This window comes from Schistocerca americana, chromosome 4 (assembly GCF_021461395.2).
Source record: "Schistocerca americana isolate TAMUIC-IGC-003095 chromosome 4, iqSchAmer2.1, whole genome shotgun sequence".
Classification (NCBI taxonomy): Eukaryota; Metazoa; Arthropoda; class Insecta; order Orthoptera; family Acrididae; genus Schistocerca; species Schistocerca americana.
The window spans coordinates 241,438,481-241,465,576 of NC_060122.1; the positions used below are offsets into that span (position 1 = coordinate 241,438,481).

At 41.1% G+C, this 27,096-nt stretch overlaps 1 protein-coding gene across 3 annotated transcripts in view; it reads right to left on the reverse strand.

Annotated features, from left to right (window-relative positions):
- LOC124612434 overlaps positions 1-27,096 on the reverse strand; it is a 152,267-nt gene that overhangs the window by 39,476 nt on the left and 85,695 nt on the right. For all 3 annotated transcript variants that reach the window (XM_047140644.1, XM_047140642.1, XM_047140643.1), the window contains exons 9-10: positions 13,155-13,286; positions 12,780-13,079 (exon numbers count right to left, since the gene is read on the reverse strand). In XM_047140644.1, coding sequence (XP_046996600.1) covers positions 12,780-13,079; positions 13,155-13,286 — 432 coding nt within the window. The remainder of the gene's footprint in view (positions 1-12,779; positions 13,080-13,154; positions 13,287-27,096) is intronic.

Genomic DNA, 27,096 nt, shown 5'->3' on the forward strand with positions numbered 1-27,096 from the left:
GTGAAGAGCCACTTGAGAGTTAAGTGCAGCAAACATACTAACTCAACTAAGAAAGAAAATAATCAATTTCTGGTTCACTATGGGGCAAATTTTATAATATTTGTACAAAGAATGTCGTCTGCACTCGTGTGCATGTGTGTTACCCGCAGATACGCTCACATATCATGATCAAAATCCAGTAACATTCTACATGTACAGGCATTACACCTATGTCATACAGCGTTTTAATGACACCGTCACTGTGTGTCTTCCAGCATCTCAGAGGCTATAACATTCGCCTCACGCTCAGCGACTAAAATGCAACAGGCTTGTATGGATGTATGGATTAAACACTTCGAGTTTCATTTCACTGAATCGTATTATGTAAGACATATTAAACAATAAAAGTGTTTTCACAAATATGATACAGTTTAAAACTCAAAGAGTAAATAGCTTTTCCTAAGAGTAATTATTGTTCCATATTTCATGTCATTCTTAAAATCAATGAACATATTGTACTAAACACTTTTAAATGTAGCCTGTGTGTTAATTCTGGGTATAAGTTCCAAATTCATCCAGCCGGAGGCTTTATTGCAAAAGTAGGTAAAAAAATAAGGAACAGTTGTCAGTGAGTAACTCTGTGTATTTACTTCTAGTGTGATCACAAACAGCTTCTAAGGGTGTTGCAGAGTAGGTTGGTGCTAAGAAATAATGGTTAAGAAAATAGAATTTGATACATTGTGCCATGTCTTAGTTAATTAGCTTTGAAGTTAGCCCATCAGGCTGTTGTGCGCACAAATTCAAGCGGCCTGCCAGAGACGGTGTCACCAAACATGTTCTTCATTTGGTTTCCTAAAATCGAACAAGACAGCAATACAAAAATTGGAAATGGGACAGTAGTAAGAATCATACCCAAACTAAAGGCTGAGCGGTCTCATACATTATCATATACAATATGACAACCACTGACAATAATTGCATCTGGCAGGCTGCTTGAATCTGCTCACGCAATGGCCTGATTAGCTAACTTCAATGCTAATGAATTCAGAAACAATGTAACATACTGAATTTTTTTTCTTTACAATTACTTCTCAGCATAACCTACCATGCAAGGCCCTTACAAGCTTTTCAGACTGTTTCTGACCACGCTGAGTATCAATATTCACAAACAACCGCGAAGTGCATTATTCCAGAAAAGACAAGTCATGTGTTGATAGAATTTGCTGAAAAGAGCATATTCAACCATAACACTTTCTTCCTGATGAAAATGGCAGTAATCTAGAAATGGAATGAAAGATGAAACTACTTCCATTTTATTAAACAATACAGTAATTGTACAGCTTATAATGGCATGTCAGTCATCAGCTTATAAAAAAGAGAAGATTGTACAAACATTCCAAACTGGTTCCAATGTTTGTATAGTTCAAGATATGAATCAGTCTTAAAAATGAAAAATATAACATTCTAAAATGAATGTCAGATATGGTTGATACAGCTATCTGAACAAATAAGAAAGGAAAGTTTTAACAAAAAGTGTTCTTTCAATGGAAATGATTTTAAAGGGAAGGACATTTACACAGACGGAGTCATAGACATTTCAGCCTACTCTTTGTAAGATAAAATATATTTTAGCAAATTATCACCAGTCTCATAGGTGAAGCTGTATGCACACCCATCCTGCTCTTTCACATTTTCTAATGTCATCTACGTATCTTCTATTAGGTTGACAAATCACTCTTTTCTTGCTTCTTGTAATCTATCAATGGCCTTACTTGCCTCATCTACCATCCATTTGCCTAGTTACATGTCCTACCCACCTACATTTCATTTTCATTATAGTCACAATTATGTCTCCCAATCTTCTACCAGATCAATTTGTTTGTTTTCCTTTTTCTTTGTTAGTAATTCCTAACACTCATTTCTCCTTGTTTGCTGATATACATATATGTATCACATTGTCATATTACAAAACAGGTAATATACAACATATCATAGTACAGTGTACAATGACAACAAGTGCAGACACCACTAAGCGAGATCCTAGAGAATGCTTTCCATCTGTTATATACTGACAGTGTGAATAACAAACATTAACGAGTTGGGCTCTAGTGCCTGGAGACAGAGTGTAAGATGTGTGTGTGTGTGTGTGTGTGTGTGTGTGTGTGTGTGTGTGTGTGTGTGTGTTTTATTTCCAAAGAAGGGCCTTGTCTGAAAACTTAATATCTTAGCAGTGTTTTTCATTGCACCTGTCTGTGACTCAGCAACCTATCCTTTCCATACCATTCTTAATCACTAACAAACCCCATAATGCTCATATACATTTTGTTTTGTTTTGCTAGCCTTGATAGTTTAATCATTGAAACCTTTTGATAATTAACAATGAAGTTGAAACTGCAGCTGTGGGGTATAAAATAACTGTATGCAGCCAGTGATGAAAATTTTACTTTTTCCAGTTTCTGTCACAGTTGCATTTAAAATTTTTTATTTGTGGTGACTAGTGTTGGACTATACTGTCCATTCTCAAACCATAGCCTCTGTTGTAAATGTTTAAATACATTTCCACCAATACACATATGTGAACATTTGCAACTAAGGCTACAGTCTAAGAATGGACCATGCATTCCATTTTTGAAAGCAACTGTGACGGAAGCTCCATAAATAAAATTTAGTTATGCATTTTGCTAGTCCTCATTCCTACATTAAGTTGGAACTTCATAATGATGAAAATTTTTCTCATTCAAAAAAACCTCTTGTATTCATTGTGGCATGGAAGCAAACAGCCTCCAAATGTCACCTTGTGGAATTTTTACTGTGGCTGAAACACACAGTGTCATTCTATCAAACTGCAAGTGGTGGGAAAGTATATGTCTTCACACCCCTACATGCTTTGTGAGCGACAAATCAGGGGGCCAAGTGGGCCAGTCTAGACTCTGTACATTTTTAAAAGTGTTTGTGGTGGGTACTGAAGTGTGTGTATCTTGCATTATCCTGCTGGATTATGCCAATCAGTACTCTGGTCATAAGAGATTTAACAACAGCATTTATCATTCTTACCACATACTGGCAAAAAGTCAGCCTCCTTTCAACAATTACCAAATCAGTCCTGTTGTCATACCCAACAGCTCATCACGTCATTTCCGGGAGTTGGAGAAGTGCACATCCACAGAACTAGTGCTTTCAGTAACCTTTCTCTAGGTTATCTACTGACACATTGGTGCCAAGCTGGCTGCCACAAACAGAAGTAAGTCTTAAACTGAAGTAAGTCTTGTCACCGACGTATTCGACATCCCAGTTAACTCTGGAATGACAGCGTGCAATTCTCTGTTGTCTACTGTGTTGTACAGCAGTTAAGGAGACGTGGCAAATTGATATCTAAGTCCGGCTTCCATTACACTGCTCCCAGCATTTCTTGGTGACACACTGCCTGTTAACGTCTGCCCAGATTTCAGCTGTTGTAATTTGTAGGAGCCAACAGAACATTGCCTACTATCTTCCCCTGGAGTAGTCCTTCTGCAGAGAGTCATGCTACTCTACTTGCCACACTGCTGTCCTGTGTTCATACCATTACCACTAACTCTGCAGTCACTGCACTACAGCCTTCTGTCCTAGTGGTCTGCTTGTTTGATGCTCCCATGGCCCTCATGCCAATGATTAAACCTTTCTCAAAGTCTGGAAGATGGCGAGAAACTATTTATGGACATCATCTTGGATTACTTGGTTACTGTTCCATCTGAGAAGTTCTGTAACATTATACACATTCAATAGCCATCAATTACTCACACAATCCTTCATCTATAAGAATTACGTCTTTCTCTACTAAGCTCATACGAAGATGAAATTTTAAACAACACATCCCACAGGAATGAAAATACTGAAATACTTGTTTGGTAGTGTTCAGTCAAGGTGTTCATGATATAATACAGGACGATCAATCTTTAACGCAACCAGCTGGCAGGGATTATTTTACCCCACTACCAGCCAGCCGGCAGTGGCACTGGCGAGGAGTATATTTCCCCTCCGCTGTGAGACCTTTGCATGTGCAGAATTGTCATGCAGATAGGACATGTTTGCTATGCGATACAATACAGTGTAGTGAGTGGAAGTGTTTAAAATGAAATAGCGAAATACAAATATTCTATTCGCTAAGGAGTATTCGTGTATGATTTGTATGCGCATACGGTATCAGCGTGTGCCTTAAAGAGATTATTTCAACATGAATTTCCTGACAGTCAAGTTCCTAATTGGAGTACAATTCATTGACTGATAAATAACTTCCTTAAAACTGAGAGTATTCTTGACAGGAAACACAGACAACTATGAACAATACTGGCAGAAGAAACTCTGGATAACACTGGGCACACTCTGAAAAGGACTCTTAAAAAATCAGTTCGACATCTCTCAGCAATTGGGAACTTCCTACGGTTCTGTTCAAACATCTACAGTTACTCAAGTCACAGATCTACAAAATAACAGCAGTGCAAACTTAAATTGTGTGACCCTGCAAGAAGGTTGTAGTTTTGTAAATGGATTCTGAACAGAGTGCATGACATAAAATTTACCCTGACCTAATTTTCTTTTCTAGATGGAGCAGTTAACAGCTGAGTTTATATGATAAACTCAAACTACCAACATGGAAGACAATAATTTAGTCTTCTATTAGTGAAAGAATGCTGTACCATTTCTGTCCATTGTCTGGCAAGCCCACATTGTAGCATGAGCATTAATAAATGTTCTGTCACATATCATTTCACAAGACTGAACTTTAAGGTGACAAAATTGTAAACGAGCCCCTAGTAATTTTATGCTTGCTACTTTGAACTAGATTGGTGGCTGCACCACTAGAATAGCACTTGGATGGCATTAAAAAAAGAATAATAATAATAATAATAATAATAATAATAATAATAATTCTTTTGTCAACCCCCCCCCCCCCCCACACACACACACCAATCCAACGAATCTACTTCCATTATATCTAATCTGTGTGAAATTTGGGCTTACCAGGACAAAGGGAAAGGGTGAAAGACTCCCCTGGGCCTCCAAAATCAGAAAATCCAGAAAAAATAAAATAATCATCAACTTGGCCAAATATTAGATACGTGTGATAAATTAATTCATTACCTAATGTATATATTTACTTAAATTTCTGTAACTGAATGTGTTCTTATTTCGCAAATCTTCAGCGACCATTCTCTTTCTATCATGTATGATTGTACACTCCTGGAAATGGAAAAAAGAACACATTGACACCGGTGTGTCAGACCCACCATACTTGCTCCGGACACTGCGAGAGGGCTGTACAAGCAATGATCACACGCACGGCACAGCGGACACACCAGGAACCGCGGTGTTGGCCGTCGAATGGCGCTAGCTGCGCAGCATTTGTGCACCGCCGCCGTCAGTGTCAGCCAGTTCGCCGTGGCATACGGAGCTCCATCGCAGTCTTTAACACTGGTAGCATGCCGCAACAGCGTGGACGTGAACTGTATGTGCAGTTGACGGACTTTGAGCGAGGGCGTATAGTGGGCATGCGGGAGGCCGGGTGGACGTACCGCCGAATTGCTCAACACGTGGGGCGTGAGGTCTCCACAGTACATCGATGTTGTCGCCAGTGGTCGGCGGTCGACCTGGGACCGGACCGCAGCGACGCACGGATGCACGCCAAGACCGTAGGATCCTACGCAGTGCCGTAGGGGACCGCACCGCCACTTCCCAGCCAATTAGGGACACTGTTGCTCCTGGGGTATCGGCGAGGACCATTCGCAACCGTCTCCATGAACGTGGGCTACGGTCCCGCACACCGTTAGGCCGTCTTCCGCTCACGCCCCAACATCGTGCAGCCCGCCTCCAGTGGTGTCGCGACAGGCGTGAATGGAGGGACGAATGGAGACGTGTCGTCTTCAGCGATGAGAGTCGCTTCTGCCTTGGTGCCAATGATGGTCGTATGCGTGTTTGGCGCCGTGCAGGTGAGCGCCACAATCAGGACTGCATACGACCGAGGCACACAGGGCCAACACCCGGCATCATGGTGTGGGGAGCGATCTCCTACACTGGCCGTACACCACTGGTGATCGTCGAGGGGACACTGAATAGTGCACGGTACATCCAAACCGTCATCGAACCCATCGTTCTACCATTCCTAGACCAGCAAGGGAACTTGCTGTTCCAACAGGACAATGCACGTCCGCATGTATCCCGTGCCACCCAACCTGCTCTAGAAGGTGTAAGTCAACTACCCTGGCCAGCAAGATCTCCGGATCTGTCCCCCATTGAGCATGTTTGGGACTGGATGAAGCGTCGTCCCACGCGGTCTGCACGTCCAGCACGAACGCTGGTCCAACTGAGGCGCCAGGTGGAAATGGCATGGCAAGCCGTTCCACAGGACTACATCCAGCATCTCTACGATCGTCTCCATGGGAGAATAGCAGCCTGCATTGCTGCGAAAGGTGGATATACACTGTACTAGTGCCGACATTGTGCATGCTCTGTTCCCTGTGTCTATGTGCCTATGGTTCTGTCAGTGTGATCATGTGATGTATCTGACCCCAGGAATGTGTCAATAAAGTTTCCCCTTCCTGGGACAATGAATTCACGGTGTTCTTATTTCAATTTCCAGGAGTGTATTTCCGAGTATTTTATGGATGATTTTTTAGTAGTAGATTATGTCGTGTACGTCACTGCTCATATGACAGCATGTTATGCTCATAAAATTAATCTGAGAAGTTCACGCTATTTTAGGAGCACATTACTTTCGAGCAGTTGTTGCAAAGACCACTTGGAAATGGCCTGAGGCCAAAATTGTACCACTGTCCATGAAATAAAGAGGAAGGCAGTTGAAGACTTCAAGAAATCTTCCAAAAATTCATCACAGCTGTGGCCCCTATCGCATTGAAAATTATACTACAATGATCCAGAGACAAGCAGCAAGGGTGCAGAATTAATGCCCCCCCATAAAAAATAAATAAATAAAAATAAAAAATAAAATAAGAATTTTTGTGGCGACGTTCGTAGCGACAAGCAATTCGCTGTAGAAACGGCTTACAAAGTCACCGCCACACTTTTAATAGCGGGCCGACCGGTCCGCTGGAACAGTGAACAGAAAGATCAAAACCCAAACACTCTGATTAAATAAAAGTCGGTACTTATCTTTATTAACGAAGATACAGCAACACAGTAGTGAACTCCGTGTCTACAGAAATCTGTCTAGTTCGAGTCGGAGCGGCTAGGTCAGCGTCGGCTGACGACAAACAGCAACTCTGCTGCGATGAACACACAACTGACTAGCAAGTACACAATTCGGTGGCGAGTATACAACTGAGCGGCGAATACAGAACTGTCCTAGCGCTCGCGACTCCAGCGCTTAAGAAACCAGAAGCCAGCGGTGGCGCGCGCAGACTTGCGGCGATTTCCTGTCTCACTGGCGCTGCTTATGCGGACGGCGTCCGGACTTTGATGCTGCCAACCTTTTGGCAGCGGGCTCGGGTGGCATTACTGGCTAGGATATAACAAAAATCTAGTTTTTAGCCCAACCCAACACAAACCACCCTAGTAGTCTTTCACTTTTCTGGGAAGATAGCAGTCATAGCAAGTACAAAGTGTTCAGTTTATTTATGTCAGATAATACATTTGCTTGGATATTATTCACATTAAATAACTGTAAGTAAATTGCCACCTGACAAATGTTAATTATTTTCTTTTTTACAGGGAAAAACAGATTCTGATACAGGAGCTGAGAAACTGAATACCAAAATTAGAAGCTTTGTATCAACAACAGAGATGACCACAAAAATAGGCTGAAAGATAGTCTGAACTTAAAAAGTAAGAGAGATTTTTGCACGCCCCATCCCCCTCCACAATCTTTAGGAGATATCACATGCTAAAACCTTGAAAATCATTACTACTAAAGAAGACACTAAGTAGTTGATTTCCATTGTTTATGCTTGGAATCAATCACTAGTATCTGAGTGAGCACAAAATTAAATTCAAGAGGTTGATAAAGCATGTATTTGTGGTATGTAAATGCATTTGAAAATATAATGAAAGAAAAATCTACTAGCATTCAACACTGGTAATTTTAAACATATGTTTGTCATGTAACTTACTATGGTTTGGCTGTACAGTCTTCAGGAAAAAGGGTGGGGGGGGGGGGGGGGGGGGGGAGTGGGTGGTGAAAGGGAAATTCTCAAATTAAATGTGATCTCTCTCGATCAAGGACATTCTCCTGCACTATCTCTTTTGTACTCTGCGGATACCCATCATGAAATGTAGATGGTAAAAACTGTTTACTATTGAAAATGTTTATATTTGTGATATATATATGCATTATGACCACAAAGAGAATGTGATTTGTTACATTTGTCTTGCTTTTTCACTGTGTACGTCAAATCACTTCTGAAGCCCTTGTGCCCCTTCTGACGCCAAAGCATCATATTTGGACTTCAGTATCCTTTCAAACCTTTACAAATATAAAGCTGTCACTTTTGATATCTCACACGTGTCTTTATGAAAACTGAAAATCATTTATGATAGCTGTCTCCCGTTCTGTCACTTTAACCATCTTTGATCCTAATTAATCGACTTAATCAAAACCAGAAATAGTTAATGTATTAAATAATGAGCAGAATCATCAGTTGAAAAATTCAAATAGGAGTCTATCATATTCCATAAATTATCAATGATGTGACTGTGTAGATTGTTTCTAATAAAAGGAAGAGTATTTTCTACCAAATTTGTTTTGCATCAGAAGGCCCTTATGGCAGGTCCTTCACACTGGTAAGAAATGAAGATTTCATCAACGTTCTACACATAGTAATGAAACTGAAAGTTATAAATGATCTAGCTGTGAGAGATGTCAAGCTGAACAGAGGAAGGGGAGGGGAGGGGGGGAAGGGGCAAAACATGTTTCAAGCTGTGTCTGAGAATCTAAGTTTCCAGCAAATAAAAAGAGACTTTCTCAAAAAATAAGAATTTTTTACAGAAAATATGATTTTTTTGTCATATTGGTCTCACAAACAATGGATTTAGTACCTTTATACAGCAGTAATAATATTTCAACTGAAAACAATTAAGTTACTGGCAAATCTGAACAATGTTTTCTGAGATATAAAATTAATACGATCTTTACAAAATTTTTTCACTGCTTATTTTTCTTATGTACAGGCCGTTTGTTACTGAGCTCAAATTGCACACAAATCATTTTCTTGTGCAACGGAACCCAACTATTGGGGTAGCACAAAGAAAAACCTCAAACTGTAAGTAATGTACCACACACAATATGGTTACTTACTGGAATGATACAGTTTCATGAATGAATATGATGTGCCACCCTCCCCCTCAAATCCCATCTTCTCAAATTATGTAGTATCTGGAGACTAAACTCACAGTTATCCTAAGCTATGTCTTTGCAATTGGTGGATAAACGGTACACATTGCATGGAGAAGGTTTTCTGGATAAGGTCTGGTATTCCATTAACAATAAGTTGCCTTCATCCAGCTGATGACTCACTGTTGAACTAAGTGTCGAGAAATTTGCATCCAGTTGGCACTGGACACACTGAAATATTAAAGGTGGAAGAAGCTTGCATAAATAGTCAGGCCTTGTGTGTTACATTGAGCAAGAATGTCATTCCTTATGTGCTTTGAACTAACCATGAGTTATAATTATTGGTCCCACATGCTGTGTGACTGGTGAATACAAGCATGACTGCAGTCTCTGGCAATTGATGCCACACTGCTGTATGGCTTCAGTTGCCTGTTGTGTGTGTTTCGTCTATTATTGATAAAGGCCTTGTTGGCCGAAAGCTTGTTTATGACAGTCTTTTTGTTGTGCCTATCTGCAAGTCAGCATCTCCGCTATACGGTGAGTAGCAATTTTCCTTTTCATAATATTGTTGCATTCCACACTGGATTTTCCATTGTATTTTGGCGTTCAGAGGTTGCTCATATTCACAAGATCTGTTTTGGTGTGTGTGTGTGTGTGTGTGTGTGTGTGTGTGTGTGTCTAACAGAAAAAACCCACTGGAAAAATTTTACACAATTTCTGAAGAATGCATGAGAACAAGATTTCAGTTCAAAGGCGGAGAGTGGTAAATTGTGGGCACCACAGTTCACCTGTCTGACAAGTGCATGCAATTTGGGTGACTGTATACAAAATGTGTTGTTGTTGGTGGTGGTGGTGGTGTTGCGGTCTTCAGTCAAGAGACTGGTTTGATGAAGCTCTCCATGCTACTCTACCCTATGCAAGCTTCTTCATCTCTGAGTAAATACTGCAACCTAAATCCTTCTGAATCTGTTTAGTGTATTCATGCCTTGGTCTCCTTCTATGGTTTTTACCCTCCGCACTTCCCCCAACACTAAATTTCCAATACTAAATTGATGATATCTTGATGCTTCAGAATGTGTTCTACCAACCAATTACTTCTTCTAGTCAAGTTGTGCCACAAATTCCATTCAGTACCTCCTCATTAGTTATGTGATCTACCCATCTAATCTGCAGCATTCTTCTGTAGCACCACATATCCAAAGCTTCTATTCTCTTCTTCTCTAAACTACCATGTTTCACTTCCATACATGGCTACACTCTGTACAAATACTTTCAGAAAAGACTTCCTGATACTTAAATCTATACTCGATGTTAACAAATTTCTTGTCTTCAGAAAAGCTTTCCTTGTCATTGCCAGTCTACATTTCATACCCTCTCTACTTCGACCATCATCAGTTATTTTGCCTCCCCAAATAGCAAAACTCCTTTACTACGTTAAGAGTCTCATTTCCTAATCTAATTCCCTCTGCATCACCTGACTGAATTCAACTAAATTCCATTATCCTCATTTTGCTTTTGTTTGTGTTCATCTTATATCATCCTTTCAAGACACTGTCCATTCCGTTCAACTGCTCTTCCAGATCCTTTGCTGTCTCCGACAGAATTACAACGTCATTGGCAAACCTCAAAGTTTCCATGGATTTTAATTCATACTTCACATTTTTCTTTTGTTTACTTTACTGCTTGCTCAATATAAAGATTGAATAACATCGGGGAGAGGCTACAACCCTGTCTCACTCCCTTCCCAACCACTGCTTTCCTTTCATGCTCCTCTACTCTTGTAACTGCCATATGGTTTCTGTACAAATTGTAAATAGCCTTTCGCTCCCTGTATTTGACCCCTGCCGACTTCAGAATTTGTCAAAAGCTTTCTCTAAGTCTACAAATGCTAGAAATGTAGGTTTGACTTTCCTTAATCTATCTTCTAAGATAAGTCGTAAGGTCAGTATTGCCTCACGTCTTCCAACATTTCTACAGAATCCAAACTGATGTTCCCCTAGATTGGCTTCTACCAGTTATTCCATTCATCTGTAAAGAATTCGTGTTAGTATTTTGCATCCATGACTTACTAAACTGATAGTTCTGTAACTTTCACACCTGTCAACACTTGAATTCTTTGGGATTGGAATTAATATATTCTTTTTGAAGTCTGAGGGTATTTTGCCTGTCTCATACATCTTGCTCACCAGATGGTAGAGTTTTGTCAGGGATGACTATCCCAAGGCTATCAGTAGTTCTAATGAAATTTTGTCTACTCCCGGGACCTTGTTTCGACTTAGGTCTTTCAGTGTTCAAATTTTTCACTCAGTGTCACATCTCCCCATCTCATCTTCATCTATGTCCTCTTCCATTTCAATATTATTGCCCTCAAGTACACTGCCCTTGTATAGACCCTCTAAATACTCCTTCCACCATCGCGCCTTCCCTTCTTTGCTTAGAACTGGTTTTTCATCTGAGCTCTTGATATTCATACAGGTGGTTCTCTTTTCTCCAAAGGTCTCTAAAATTTTCCTGTAGTCTATATGTCTACCTAACCCCAGTGATATATGCCTCTACATGCTTCCTGTCAATATCATTTTTGAGAAGTTTGTATTCCTTTTTGCCTGCTTCATTCACTGCATTTTTATATTTTCTCCTTTCATCAGTTCAATTCAATATCTCTTCTGTTACCCAATGATTTCTACTAGCCCTTACCTTTTTACCTACTTGATCCTCTGCTGCCTTCACTATTCCATATCTCAAAGCAAATGTGAAGAACAACAAACATCCGGCACTTGGAGTTCCTACAAAACTAGTGCATCTCAGTTTCTAAACCAATTTCACATGACCCCATCAGTTGTCTAATATCAAAAGCATCTATAGGATATAAAGTTGATGAAGAAACAGAAGAAGAAAGTTCTCTCTCATCTTCCAGCAACATATCATAACATGACTACCAATCTGGAGAAGGTATTCATTTAATGAATAATGGTGATCTTTGGCCTTGGCATTAACAAAAGGTTAAGTTGAACTGCTCGGTTCATGTTGCAAATAATTTAATTTGCTTGCATCAGGTACAATAACTCCACATTTTCGCCACAAACACAAAGCACTTGTGAAATTCTATTCAATGAGTGGCACTATTTACTACTGCAAGAGTGTTCAACATTTTCTCATGTCAACCTCAAGTTGGAACACACTACTGAAGCATGGTGATTGTTCAACTCATCTAAAATAAGTTTCAAAGCAGTATTATTAGACAATGGAAACAAAAATATGTATCAGTACCAGTTTGATATTCTACCCATCCTGAAAGAACATACAAAAATATGCCACTACTTCTTGAAAAAATATGGTGTCACAAACATAAATAAAAAATATGACCACAGTACTATTTATAAAACAAACTATTTAATTTATTTTAATGCTTAGCCATGCACGTTTGAGACTACCTGACTCTCATAATAACAGAAGTAAAAATTATAAGTTGTGAACTTGCCTTCAGTTGTTGATGAAGCTGGCATGGAAACAACAACAAATTTATCTTCATCTCCTGATTCTGAAGTAACTGATATGGTGTGTGAAACAATACTCATATTATCGGATTCAGAATCACTCTCATATTCAGGATTTTTCTGATTCTCATTACTGTTCATGATATTAGAAGATACAGTTTCACACTTTGGCAATGAAGCGGACTCAAATATTTCATCACATTTTGATCGAACTGTAAGGTCAACTGCATGATCATTCCTGGATTTATTATCAAAGTTTTCAAGAAAATTGTCTGTTGCAGGGCCTATAACAAAAAATATTATGAGTTATTAACAAAAGCAATATACAGTATTACAGATCATCAGAACAGTCAGCTTACCGCTATCACATCCACTGTAAATATTCTGAGGTTCATCATTTGGGTCAACAATAATAGCACAGCTTATCCAGTGCCCAAATCGAACACCCATATGGTAGAAGTGCCAGTAAGATTCGAAAGTTCCAGCAAATTCTGCAAGCAAAATTGGTTACGTTCAATTTTAATACAGTGTCCTGAATTTGATTCAAGTTACAGTGATAACTTGTGAGTAGTGGAGAGCCTTATCCATTTTTATTGCTACTTTCCTTGAGTATAATACATTTAGCAATTTCTTTCCTCTTAGTTGCATTCACAACTTTACAAAAGCTAAAATAAGGCAACAGTATAGGTCAGCTGTTATCACAGTACAAGAGATCAAGTTCACATCAACCAGATTTTGTAAAATCAGCACAGTTAAATACAAGCCACGATCACTTTAATTTGATCACTTTAATTTCTTTATTTTTATTTTGTATTTCATATGAAACTGAAATGCACAGATGTGGAATGATGGGTTATTAAAAGATGAAATTACACTGATGAGTTCAGAAAGACATACAACAAAAACTTCTGAATAGTCATGTATTACTAATATATTTAAAAAGGAATACTGTGTTTCCTCTATTGTAGGCCACAACTTAAATTATTACACTATTGCAATTTCCTGTCATTGTCAGAAGAAGAGTGGTCTCTATATCAATGTAACAAAGATACCAAACACAAGATTTATTGCCCAGATCGCAGTTGGTACATATCCTGATTACTAGTTTCAGCGAAGTTAGATTGCCATCTTCAGATGATTGGATACATGAATAACAAAGCCCCTATGTGTGGCACATTGCCATCTGTCCAATGAAAACATGTTGGTAAACTCACAGAAAAGACACTCCCATGCAACAATAAGTACATTGAATAAAAGCCATAACTGTACCAGCTAGGCACAGAGGTGTCAGAAACAGGTTTGAGGTCATCCACTGACTGCAGTGAATGTGCTCTGTCTGATGCATTTGAAACTTCTGTATCCTGCTATCAGTGTGTGTGAGTCTGAGGGCGGCAAGTGCAGTGTCACCGCATGTGTGTGTACCTAAATCAACCACCAACTGTATAAGAGAGGGCCGGCCACTAAAGGCCACAGGTAGGAGCGTGCATACCGCACAGTCTCCACCACACCGTCTACTGGCGGACCGTGTGTATACAAGAGTGGAGCAGCAATGACTGACTCTCCTTATGTTCTTCTAGTTTGTTCACCTCACATCAGTTGTTCTGTGTGGAGTCACAAGAGACTTCTTTCTGTTATTGTTCAGAGGGTTATGAATAAAGCCACATTTGTGTTACTTGGATCGGTTTCATGTATTGCTTGGTTACTACATGACTGGCGATGAGTTTGAAAAGGTTTCTTTGTGTGCAATCTTACAGTGAGGTTTCATGAGGTTGATTCATTATGGTTGCTGTGATACCAGCCCTGACTGAACAACTTACTTCAGCTGAGAACACTTTGTTGGTTTCGATTAACAGACTGGGTACCGTTGCACCAGTCCGTTTCACTTTTCCTCTATATGATGATTCAGCCAAGGACTGGGAAGCTTACAAAAAAAGACCTACACAGCATTTTCTGGCTTTCAGTGTGACAGATTCGAATTTGTGCAAAGCTTTCTTCCTCCCTTGGATTCCACCTGAGATGTATCAATTACTGTGTCAGCTCGCCCCGTTACAAGAACTGGCACCTCTTACTTTTGATCAAATGTGCAGTTTATTGTCCAACTACCATCACAAACAAACACTTCACAACAGAATGAACTGAACTGTGCCGATGCTATAAAAAACCTAACCAGCCATCAGTCATACAGGGTTTTGGCAGACAAACTTCATGGCCTTAGCCGTATGTGTCAATTCGTTGCTGATGCCCGTTATGCAGACTCTACGGTGTGTAACGCAACTATCTGTTTAGCTCCGGACAAGGAAGCTTGCCAGAACTCTTTACTCTATGAAGTTGGCAGGGCAGAAGTTTTGCAAACAACATAATATTTTGAAGAGATGCTTGCACGAGGAAGCAGCAGTAAACATCCAGGCCCGTTCCGAGTTGACCAAGGTCGGCCCAAACATCTGTAACAGCCACAGTGCCGGCATCAGCGTTCCCTGTTTCTGTCTTGTCCTTTCTGTTTTGTCCAGCACAAACGTTCAGCATGCCTTAAGTGCTGGGCTACTTGTAATGCTTAGCAGAAGAAAGGCCACATCGTCTCTGTGTGTCGTTCATTGAAGATTACTCAGCATATGGACATGGACGTAAACCACATGATTCCAACGCTTGTGACTTCTTCCAAGTTATTTACCGAGTTAAGTGCTTTTTGCCACGTCTCTGGCTACAGGTTGACGCAGGTGCTGCGATGATGTTATTGAATTCTCAAACCTGTGTGAGTTTACACTCGCCGCCATTAACGCTGGTCATGCAAAAGCTGGTCAGTTATAACAACAAGAACGCTGTGCTACTGGGACAAATACATCAACCGCCTCTTGTAGGTCAGTGGTTTCTTCCGATACATTTTTGTTGGGTGCTGATTCTAGTGCTGAGAACTTTTTCAGGATGGACAAATTTTGGGCATTTGGATTTTCTATCACCGACACAGTTCAGCTTGTGTCCGATCAGGTACCACATTATCAACTGGACACATTGTGTGAGGAGTTTTTGGACTTGTTTTCGGAAGGTATAGGGTGTGCTACGAATTTTTCTTCTCATAATTTTTTGAAATCCACGGTTTCGACCTCACTTTTGTCGTGGACATCCTATTCCTGTAACCCTGAAAGATCAAGTGAAAGCAGAATTAGACAGGCTTCTGTCTCTAAGAGGTGATGCAACCTTTTATGGCTATGGAATGGTCATCTCTGCTGGTTGTAGTTTGGAAGCTGTTGGGGAAAATTCACTTTTGTGGTGACTTCAGCAATACTATCAACATGCAGTCAACTGTGGATGCGTACCCTCTCCCATGCCAGGAGGAACTTTTGGCAAAAATACTGGGTGGCCAATAATTTTCTAAAATTAATTTGTCTGAAGCATACCTGCAGGTTCCTGTGGACGAAGGGTCTCTGAGAGTTCTGGTTTTGAATACTCCTTTTGGTCTCTTCAATATTTGCGCCTTCATTTTAGTGTGACTAGTGCTACTGCTATTTTCCTATGATTTTTAGAGTAATGGACTATGCCTGCCTCAGGCTGCATCAATTATCTTGATGATACCGATGTCACGGGCTGCAGCGCTGCCCATCACTTGAGAAATTTGCGCACTTTGTTTTCTGTCTTACAGTCTGCAGACTTACAGTGTAGCCTCACTAAATCTGTTTTTTCAACCTTATATTGTTAATCTGGGGTTCAAGGTCTCACAGCATGGGGTTCACCCTCTGCCAGACCACATCTCCACTGTTATGTCTATGCATCGCACCTCGTCTACAAAGGAGCTTCAGGCCTTCCTAGGGAAGATAGCCAACTACCATAAATTACTGCTGGGGGCAACAGCAATGCCTTGTTATGCAAGACTGTACCATTCTGCTGGAGCCTGGATTGCAAACGTGGTTTTCAGATGTTGAAATCTTTGCAACTGTTGAAATAGAGACTACTCTTGGCCCACTGTTTAACTACGTTCTCTCCAGAACAGCACATAGTTTTGCCAACCCACCATTAAATCTCTCACTCTACAGCATCACTGTCAAGTGGAAAGAGATGATGTTTGGTTTGTGGGGCGGTCAACTGCGTGGTTATCAGCGCCCATACAAGTATCCAATCTTTGCTCAGTCCAATTTCGCCACTTTCCTGGATGATGATGAAATGATGAGGACAACACAAACACCCAGTCATCTCGAGGCAGGTGAAAATCCCTGACCCCGCCGGGAATCGAACCCGGGACCCCGTGCTCGGGAAGCGAGAACGCTACCGCGAGACCACGAGCGGCGGACATCAAGTGGAAAAAAGAGATTTCTTGTCTTTTTGTATGATCCAAGTTTAACCTTATTACTGACCATAAACCCATGGTTTCCTTGTTTAACCCTCACACTTCCTTGTGTTGTCAGGCAGCACACTGTCTACAACAAAAGGCACTGTTCTTGTCTCATTACAATTACGAAATCCACGTTCAACCTATGTCTAAACATGCCAACGCAGACACCTCATCCCACCTTCTTGTCTGTTCTGTTCCTGACTTTGATCATGAAGAATCGCTCTGGCGCATAACAGCTGCCATTGCTGCTGACCCAGTTCTTCGCCAGGTGATTCATTTTGTTTAACAGGGCTGCCCGATAAATTGCCAGGTCAGGCTTCGGACCCACTGCACAACTATTTTTCCTTACAGTATTGCCTATATTTTAGATGGTGTTTTGCTGTTGTCCACGGAAGATCTCCCTCCAAGAGTGGTCATTCCCGACACATTACAATGCGAGGTTCTACACTTTCTCCACCACAGCCATTGGGGAGTTTTGTATACTAAACTGTTAACTAGGAGACATGTTTTTTGGCCATGGATTTATAGGGAAATTGTCTGTTTTGTCATGGCTTATGGGCAATGTGCTTCAGAACAGGGAGCTCCCTGGATATTTCTGTCTCCCTAGCCTCCTCCACACCAGCCATGGGGTTGAAATCACATAGACTTAGCAGGTCCCTTCCTGAATTCCTGTTGGCTCTTGGTTGTGGATGCATTTTCTCAGTTTCCTTACATTCTCAGGTGAACTTCAACATCGGCTGAGGTCACAACTCATACACTTCCTACTGAAGGGCTGCTTTGTATCTTAGTTTCTGACAATGAGCCCCAGTTTATCTCTCGTACCTTTCAACTGTTTTGTTCACATCATAGCATTCATCATGTTATGGCTGAAACATCCGACCCTCAATCAAACGGCAAGATGTAGCAACTAATGTGTACGTTAAAGCTCCAAATAAAAAATTTTGTTGTGGATTCTTTGCAGGACAATGCCCTTCTCCGTTTTATGAGCACCTATCGCTTCACACCTATGGGGAAGCGGATTCCAACTGAGTTGCTTCATGGCCGACAGCCACATACACTCCTTCACTTTCTGTGACCAGCACCACACCTGCAGGAGTCAGGTTCATCCCACCAATTCGAGCTGGAATCACTGGTGTGGCCACAAGGGTTTGGTCACCAGCTCTAGTGGATACTGACCACTGTTGTCCACTACCAAGGGCACCATCTCTGTGATGTCCATAAGGCCGACAGGCTGACTGTGTGCCATTTTGATCAGTTGTGTCCCCACTTGCTGCCAGAAGCTACCGTTTCATCGGTGCAGCTCCTGTCGCCACAGCCTGCCCCGCCCCGCCACCCACTGCCTCGAGCCTGTCATCACCTGCTGTGGACCACCGCCATCCCATTGGCTGCCTCCTACATGTATGCTGCCTGGGGTTCCAGCTTTCCGGCACCAGGCGCCGGTCTGTCTCCGGCCTCGAGTCCACTGCGGCACCCTGCTGTTCCAATCGGGCCACCTCCACTGGATCCCTCGTCACCATCACCTGAGACATTATCATTGGTGGGTCCACCCCAGTCTTCTCCGCACTGAGACCTGCCTGCCAATGACAATGCAGAGGGGCAAAGGCACCCTCTTACCCAGCACTGTCATCGTGTGCCACATGGGCCCACCGCTCTTGGGTCAGCCTGTGCCCCCGTGCATTCCAGTCCTATGCTCTAGTGCCCGCCTGGTACATTGTGCCGCCTCCACCATCAGCATCAGCTGCTGCCACTCCGGATCCAGTGGATGTGGCTCTTGTTGGGGTGCCAGCATCTCCTCCATAACCTGGGCACACCAAGGTATGCTGTATCCTGTTACTAGTGCATGTGAGTGTGAGTGTGAGTGCACCGAGTATAGTGTCGCCGTGTGTGTGTATTCATCCCAATCACCAACTGCATCAGAGCAGGCCAGCCACTAGAACCCACCGGCAGGAAGCGTGCATACAGCATGCTGTTCTGTCATGCCATCTACCTTTGACCTGCCACCTATATACACGTGGAGCAGCGCTAATTGATTCTCGTTGTGTTGTTCTAGTTTTTACCGCTCTCACATCAGTTGTTCTGTGTAGAGTCACAAGATACTTCTTTCCATTATTGTTCAGATGGTTATGAATAAAGTCATATTTGTATTACTTGGATCACAGTTATGACTTTTATTTTAGTGTAGTTAGTGTTGCACTGTAGTGTCTTTTCTGTGAGTTTACCTCCAATTTTGTCAATGGCCATATGGCAATGTGCCACACATAGGGAATTTAAATTCACATACCCAATTATCTGAAGATGGCAATGTCAGTTTGCTGAAACTAGTAATCAGGACATGTACCAACTGTGATCTGGGCAATAAAACTTTTATTTTGGAAGCTTTTTAAAATTAAATTATACCTTAGAAATAAATACCAAAACTAGTGGCACTGTGCTAACACGACATTCCTGTATAAAATTGGCAATCTACATCTCATTATTCATGTCAACAAATTCATCAACTGAGAAAAACGATCTTGCAAGAAGATATTCCTTTAGTTGGCTCTTAAATTGCAGAGTTTTACCAGCAAGGTTTTGGCCACTAGGAAAACACTGAAACCTTTTGCGGTTTAGCAATGTACTTCTATACACACAACTCCTTCTACAGTTATGTAGGATCTGTTTTGGCTTTATACTGGGATCATGACAGTGAATTTATGTATTGCAAATAAGTGGCTATTATCGGTGAGGCACATAATGGACTAGGGACAGTGAAATCATTATGAGTATCAGTGGTGGTGAAGAAGAAGAAGAAGAAGAAGAAGAAGAAGATGATGATGACAGGTTGGTTTGGGTGTGCGAGAGCAAGATCTTTAGCTCTAGTACTGAAATCTTTATCAGCTGAGTGCAGATAAAACTTACAGAAGAGTAAAATTTCAACAAGAATTATAATAAAATGGAAATGCCATGTGGCTAGGGCCTCCCAGCAGGTAGACCGTTCGCCTGGCGCAAGTCTTTGGAGTTGACGCCACTTCGGCGACTTACGTGTCGATGGGGATGAAATGATGTTGATAAGGACAACACAACACCCAGTCCCTGAGCGGAAAAAATCTCCGACCCAGCCAAGAAACGAACTCGTACCGTTAGGTATGACATTCAGTCGTGCTGACCACTCAGCTACCAGGGGCGGATAACAAGAGTTATACTGTCATACACACACACACACACACACAAACACACACACACACAAATCAGATTTAGTCACATTGCTCCATCCACTTTGGCCTGATACAGCAACAATGTTTCAATGTTCCAAAAACAGAAAACAGTCTCTGCTATAGGTCTTTTATAATGACGCATTCACATGATTAGTGGATCTTCAGATTCTCTGTAATTAGTAATAACAATCTTTTCAAATAACAGTTCATTAATGAACCTCTCTAACACTGATCAGGGATAGCTAAGCTAAAGGTGAGAAGTGAAGTGATTCATTTGCCTTGAACAGAGGACACTGCATTAGTCATATTTAAATATTTTATAAGTAATTCCGTGCAGTATGTGATTTCTCATCCCTGCTCTTTTTTACTGAATTTTACGTGTTTCGATATTCTTGTAACCTTTGGTGTCTGGTCATGATGTCCATTTTTACAGTTTTTTTAAGTTCCTTTTTCGCAGTGGTATAGTACAAGTAAAAATACTACCTACATGCTAGCTACTTATTATAAACTACACTTCATTTCAAGGAGTACTTTTAAACTTGAGTTTTGTTTTCTTTTTTTATTATTTTTGAGGATTATTTTTAAACTTGAGTTTTGTTTCCTTTTTTTATTATTTGCTACCCTAAGAACTGACCTCATTAAAATTTACAGTTATGTTTACAGCAGAATTTATTTCCCTTAATAATTCTTCCCTGGCTCTCAAGCAGCTTTTTCAACTTTGTTACCCAAGCAGTCATGCAAAGCACGTTTTCCAATACAAAACATAAGTTTAAAATTATTTCAAGCGCCGCTTGTGAATTAATCTTTAAAATGCATAAATGCCTGGGTATTTACAAATTTTGGGCATTTTCCCAGGCATTTGCCCCAATTTATAAATTCTCAGGCATTTTACATCACTAGTGTCGACCTCTGTCAACCTAGCAGCCCATCTTTCCCTGCTACTCTCCTGCTCTAGGGCCCTCCCTGCCCCACAGCCTTCCGAGGTTGCACATGTTCGCATTCTAGTCCCTGCATACACACTGCCACACAGTGCTCATCTCTCCTCCTCCCGTACAGTGCTAGCCCTTCCCCTTCCGCAGCTCCTCAGATTGCTTTTTCCATTCCACGTGACAGTTGCATTCTGGTCCGAGCTGCCAGAGAGGATGGACAAGTGTGCGCGTGGTGTGCTTTCTTTTGTAAATGAATGTGTGTACTTGTAACTTTTTCTGACAAAGACAGTGGCCAAAAGGTTAGGAGTAAGTGTCTTTTAGTTATGCCTGTCTGCTACTTAAGTGTCATCTTTATGATAAGTAGCAATCTATCTTGTCCTTAAATTTTTTACAATTTGTCTGAAAACTAAAACAAAGAAGAATTCCTGGAATTCTAAAAAATTCCTGGGTTTCTCCCAGACGATTCAATTCCCATGGATCTCCTGATTACTTTTTATCAATTAAACATTTTTTGTAGAACTAGACCCCACATTTGTCCATTTGATAACCCATATGTCAATTTCTCACTCTTTGTTCGGCTATGAAAATTCAGACACAAAACCATTGTTTGATTTATAGGGAGTCTTGTTTCTGCTCTAGTCAAACATCTGACCAATAGCCATTCAACACTTAGCTCACTCCCCATTAGAGTCACGCTATTTGTGGAGCCTGTAGCCACGTCTCACATGGGTATCTGATAGTTAAAAATGAGTTTTCTAGAGAGCTGTAGACATTGGCCTTCCATGAACTGAAAGATTAAGTTCCTCAGATCCTCCATATGCATCCTAAATCAACTGACGTTCCACTGCACTGTGAGAGCTATCTTAGCAGTGAGGTTTTCTGTGTTTTTCCCTCTGTCCTGCTTCCTTGTTCAACAATTTTCAGCACAAGTTGAGGGTGGGGAGTTTACTTGAGGGACTTGCTGCTTCTCTCAAGCGGACATAAGACATCCACAACATCATAAGTATGGCCACTGATCCATCAGGTAAAACCATGGCCGTATGCTGCCCTCTTGATTTATTCTCTAGTTTGGATTTTGGTGACAGTGTCATGGCCATTTTAACAGAAACATATTCCTAATATTTTGATCTCAAGCGTGTACTCGTATTCTCCTCCTCCTCCTCCACTAACAAGGAAACAGCACCAATTTTACCACATATTTTAAGTAGAGAAAAGCACACTTGCATAGTACCAGCCTCAGGCATCGATCCCACATGACAATTTGGGCCATAATAGGGAAAAAATAGAGGTAAAAAAAAGTACCCTCTGCCACACAACATAAAAGGAAGTGAGTTAATGTTGCATTGTCATCCGGTTCTGAGCTACATTGAAAGTTTCAAGTCTCTAGGTCACTGGGTTGTTAGTTTACAATCAATTGAAAAATTTGTACCAGACAGACAGACACGGAAGCAACCTACTAAAAACGTGTTAGTAACATTGAACAAATGTGTGTGTGAGGTTGAACTACTATGTACTCATGGAATAATGTGGTCTTGAACCAGATTTCAAAACACATTGAGCTGATTTGTCCACCTCCAACCTCTCATACCTCACTTTCAACGTCCTGCAAAAAAAAGATGACTCCGGTTGTCATGCAACTGTACAGTGCTCTATGCTTCAGCATTAGGTGCTGTAGTGGAGTACAGCGAGAGAAAACCAGCCAGTGCACGTGAAAGTTCAAAATCTGCACTTTCAGATCATGACTTCATACCATCAGAATTATGGCCCATATTTTCACACGGAATCTACTGCTGGGCTTGGTATCTTGCAAGTGTACTTTTTACTTCTCGAAAAAGTTGGTGATGTCTTCTTAAGTGCCAACACTGGTCTTCGGTACAGGTTGCAACAATCCCAAGACAAATGACTTCACTGAAGCAGGAGGGTGTGTAACCTTAAATGCCTTCTTTGTCTCACAGTAAACAGATACTTTGAAGTAACTTTTATCCTCTGGATTTTTTTCTCTTTTGCAAATACTTGACATTGTGGGATCCAAACTGAAAGGTTTTGGGACTGACACACATTGGTAGAGCAGTTCGCTGAGTGCTATATTCTATCACACCTGCCCTGCCAGCAGCATAACTTTTTCTGTTTAGTTTTGTGGTTTATATAACAGTTTCAGCTTTTTCTTTCATCACGTGTCCTTTATTACTGATTAGGCACTTACTTGTCTCCAGCTCATTTTGAGTAGTCTTCAAGTAAATGGTAGAAAGGTAAGAAGCATACGTAATTTGCATTCTCCTCGTGGATGCTAAACTGAACGAACGCAGAGACTAGCTCATGTTTTTGTAATACTTTTCATATAATAAAAATGATGAGTGTTAACCTACCATCATGTGGAGTACATTCATTATTGACTTCTTAAATTATTTTACATTTACATTTAAGAAGAGTAAAGAAGAGAGCATATTTGACAATGTAACTAACATATTTCTTCCATCAGTTGTAGCAGCATATAATATGCGTATACTTGGTTGGTGGTCAGCTGAACAACTTCCACACTTAAGCTGACCTTTCCAAACCGTAGTGGCATAAACAAATTATTGGCATTTAAAGCAGCACATAGGGTTAGGTAAGTAGGTCCTAAATTTAAGATGGATAAAGTCAGAGGCTATGTACCGGATGATCAAAAAGTCAGTATAAATTTGAAAACTTAATAAACCACGGAATAATGTAGATAGAGAGGTAAAAATTGACACACGTGCTTGGAATGACATGGGGTTTTATTAGAACAAAAAAAAAAAAGTTCACAAAATGTCCGACAGATGGCGCTGAAGAGCAAAACGTCAGTGCCTGCACATAACAATCATGTATAAAAGGACCTGTAATGAGAGAGAGAATCAGATGCACCAGCAGTCGCAGCATGTTGACGTTACCTGAAAAGGCACTTTTAGTGAAGCTGTATTATCAGAATGGGAATGTGCTAGTTCAGAGTTATGATCCCATCACCATAGGAAGGGGATTCGAACGATAAAGGTCCATTGACAAATGCAGCTGTGGTGAGAATGGAGACTGTAGCGGGTTCGTCTATGCACGGGGAAGTCAGCGCTCATGCAGTCACACGTCACACCGCCATTCCATACACTACTGTTTGGTTGGCACTGAGGCGTACCCTCCGATGCTATCTGTACAAAATACATCAGCATCATGAACTGTTACCTGGCGATTTAGGGAAGTGGAGGGCATTTGCGGTGTGGGCGTTTCAAAATATGGCGGAAGATGACGATTGGTTGAGTAACGTGTTGTGGACCGATGAAGCTCATTTCACACTCCAAGGGTCTGTCAACGCCCACAACTGCAGAATTTGGGCTACCGAAAATCCTTGAACTGTCATGGGAACTCCATTGCATGACGAGAAAGTCACAGTATGGGTTGGATTTACCACATCTACTGTTATCAGGTCTTTTTTCTTCGAGTAAATGCGTGATTCTGGTTTTGTAACTGCTACTGTGACGGGTGAGAGGTACGCCGATATGTTACAGAATCGCGTCATCCCCAGTCTGGCTGACGGACGCCAAAATGGAAAATATTGAAATAAACGATATCGGAATTGAAAAACAACTGCTATCACTTAGTAGTGGAAAAGCATCCGGACCAGACGAGATACCCTTAAGATTCTACAGTGATTATGCTAAAGAACTTGCCCCCTTTCTATCAGCAATTTATCGTAGATCGCTGGAAGAACGTAAAGTACCTAGCGACTGGAAGAAAGCGCAGGTCGTTCCCATTTTCAAGAAGGGTCATAAATCAGATGCGAATAATTATAGGCCTATTTCGCTTACGTCAATCTGTTGTAGAATAATGGAACATGTTTTGTGTTCTCGTATTATGACGTTCTTAGATAATACAAATCTCCTTCATCATAACCAACATGGATTCCGCAAACAGAGATCATGTGAAACTCAGCTCGCCCTATTTGCCCAAGAAATTCACAGTGCCGTAGACACTGGCGAGCAGATTGATGCCGTATTCCTGGACTTCAGGAAGGCATTTGATACGGTTCCGCACTTACGTTTAGTGAAAAAAATACGAGCTTACAGAATATCGGACCAGGTTTGTGATTGGATTCAGGATTTCCTAGAAGAAAGAACACAACATGTCATTCTTAACGGTTCAAAATCTGCAGATGTAGAGGTAATTTCGGGAGTACCGCAGGGAAGCGTGATAGGACCTTTATTGTTTACAATATACATAAATGACTTAGTTGACAACATCGGTAGCTCCGTGAGGCTATTTGCAGATGACACGGTTGTCTACAAGAAAGTAGCAACATCAGAAGACTCGTACGTACTCCAGGAGGACCTGCAGAGGATTAATGCATGGTGCGAAAGCTGGCAGCTTTCCCTAAACGTAGATAAATGTAATATAATGCGCATACATAGGGGCAGAAATCCATTCCAGTACGATTATGCCATAGGTGGTAAATCATTGGAAGCGGTAACGACCGTAAAATACTTAGGAGTTACTATCCGGAGCGATCTGAAGTGGAATGATCACATAAAACAAATAGTGGGAAAAGCAGGCGCCAGGTTGAGATTCATAGGAAGAATTCTAAGAAAATGTGACTCATCGACGAAAGAAGTAGCTTACAAAACGCTTGTTCGTCCGATTCTTGAGTATTGCTCATCAGTATGGGACCCTTACCAGGTTGGATTAATAGAAGAGATAGACATGATCCAGCGAAAAGCAGCGCGATTCGTCATGGGGACATTTAGTCAGCGCGAGAGCGTTACGGAGATGCTGAACAAGCTCCAGTGGCGGACACTTCAAGAAAGGCGTTACGCAATACGGAGAGGTTTATTATCGAAATTACGAGAGAGCACATTCCGGGAAGAGATGGGCAACATATTACTACCGCCCACATATATCTCGCGTAATGATCACAACGAAAAGATCCGAGAAATTAGAGCAAATACGGAGACTTACAAGCAGTCATTCTTTCCACGCACAATTCGTGAATGGAACAGGGAAGGGGGGATCAGATAGTGGTACAATAAGTACCCTCCGCCACACACCGTAAGGTGGCTCGCGGAGTATAGATGTAGATGTAGATAAACACCTGCTGGAATGTACGATGTTTATGCAGGATGGTGCTCCATCCCATATTGCTAGATGTGTGAAAGATCTCTTGTGCGCATCATTTGGTGATGATCGTGTGCTCAGCCGTTACTTTTGTCATGCTTGGCCTCCCAGGTCCCCAGACCTCAGTTCATACGATTATTGGCTTTAGGGTTATCTGAAGTCGCAAGTGTATCACAACATTATTCTTCGACTACAACTACTGTTGAGGAATGATGGTTGACACCTTGAGCATTTCCTGTAAAGATCATCATCTTTGCTTTGTCTTACTTTGTTTTGCTAATTATTGCTATTCTGATCAGATGAAGCGCCATCTGTTGGACATTTTTTGAATTTTTGTATTTTTTCGGTTCTAATAAAACCCCATGTCATTCCAAAAATGTGTGTCAATTTGTACCTCTCTATCTACATTATTCTGTGATTTATTCAGTTTTCAAATTTATATTGACTTTTTGATCACCCGGTATACGGGCACCTTTGATAAAGTGTATAATATTGTGCCCTGCTCGCTACATAATAACATATTATTTTCTTTTTCTATTGGAATATTGAGGTTTAAAGATATAATTTAACCTCAGAGTCAATGAACTGCACTGCAAGTCAGCGAATACGTACGCCCAGAGTAATGAGAGCGGTCTATCATTATCATCTGCATTTTGTTCTATTAAGAATGCACGCTCGTCTTTTATTTCTCTCCTTTAACCACCACCAGCAAGCTGTATAGTGCTCTCTGAAGCGCATC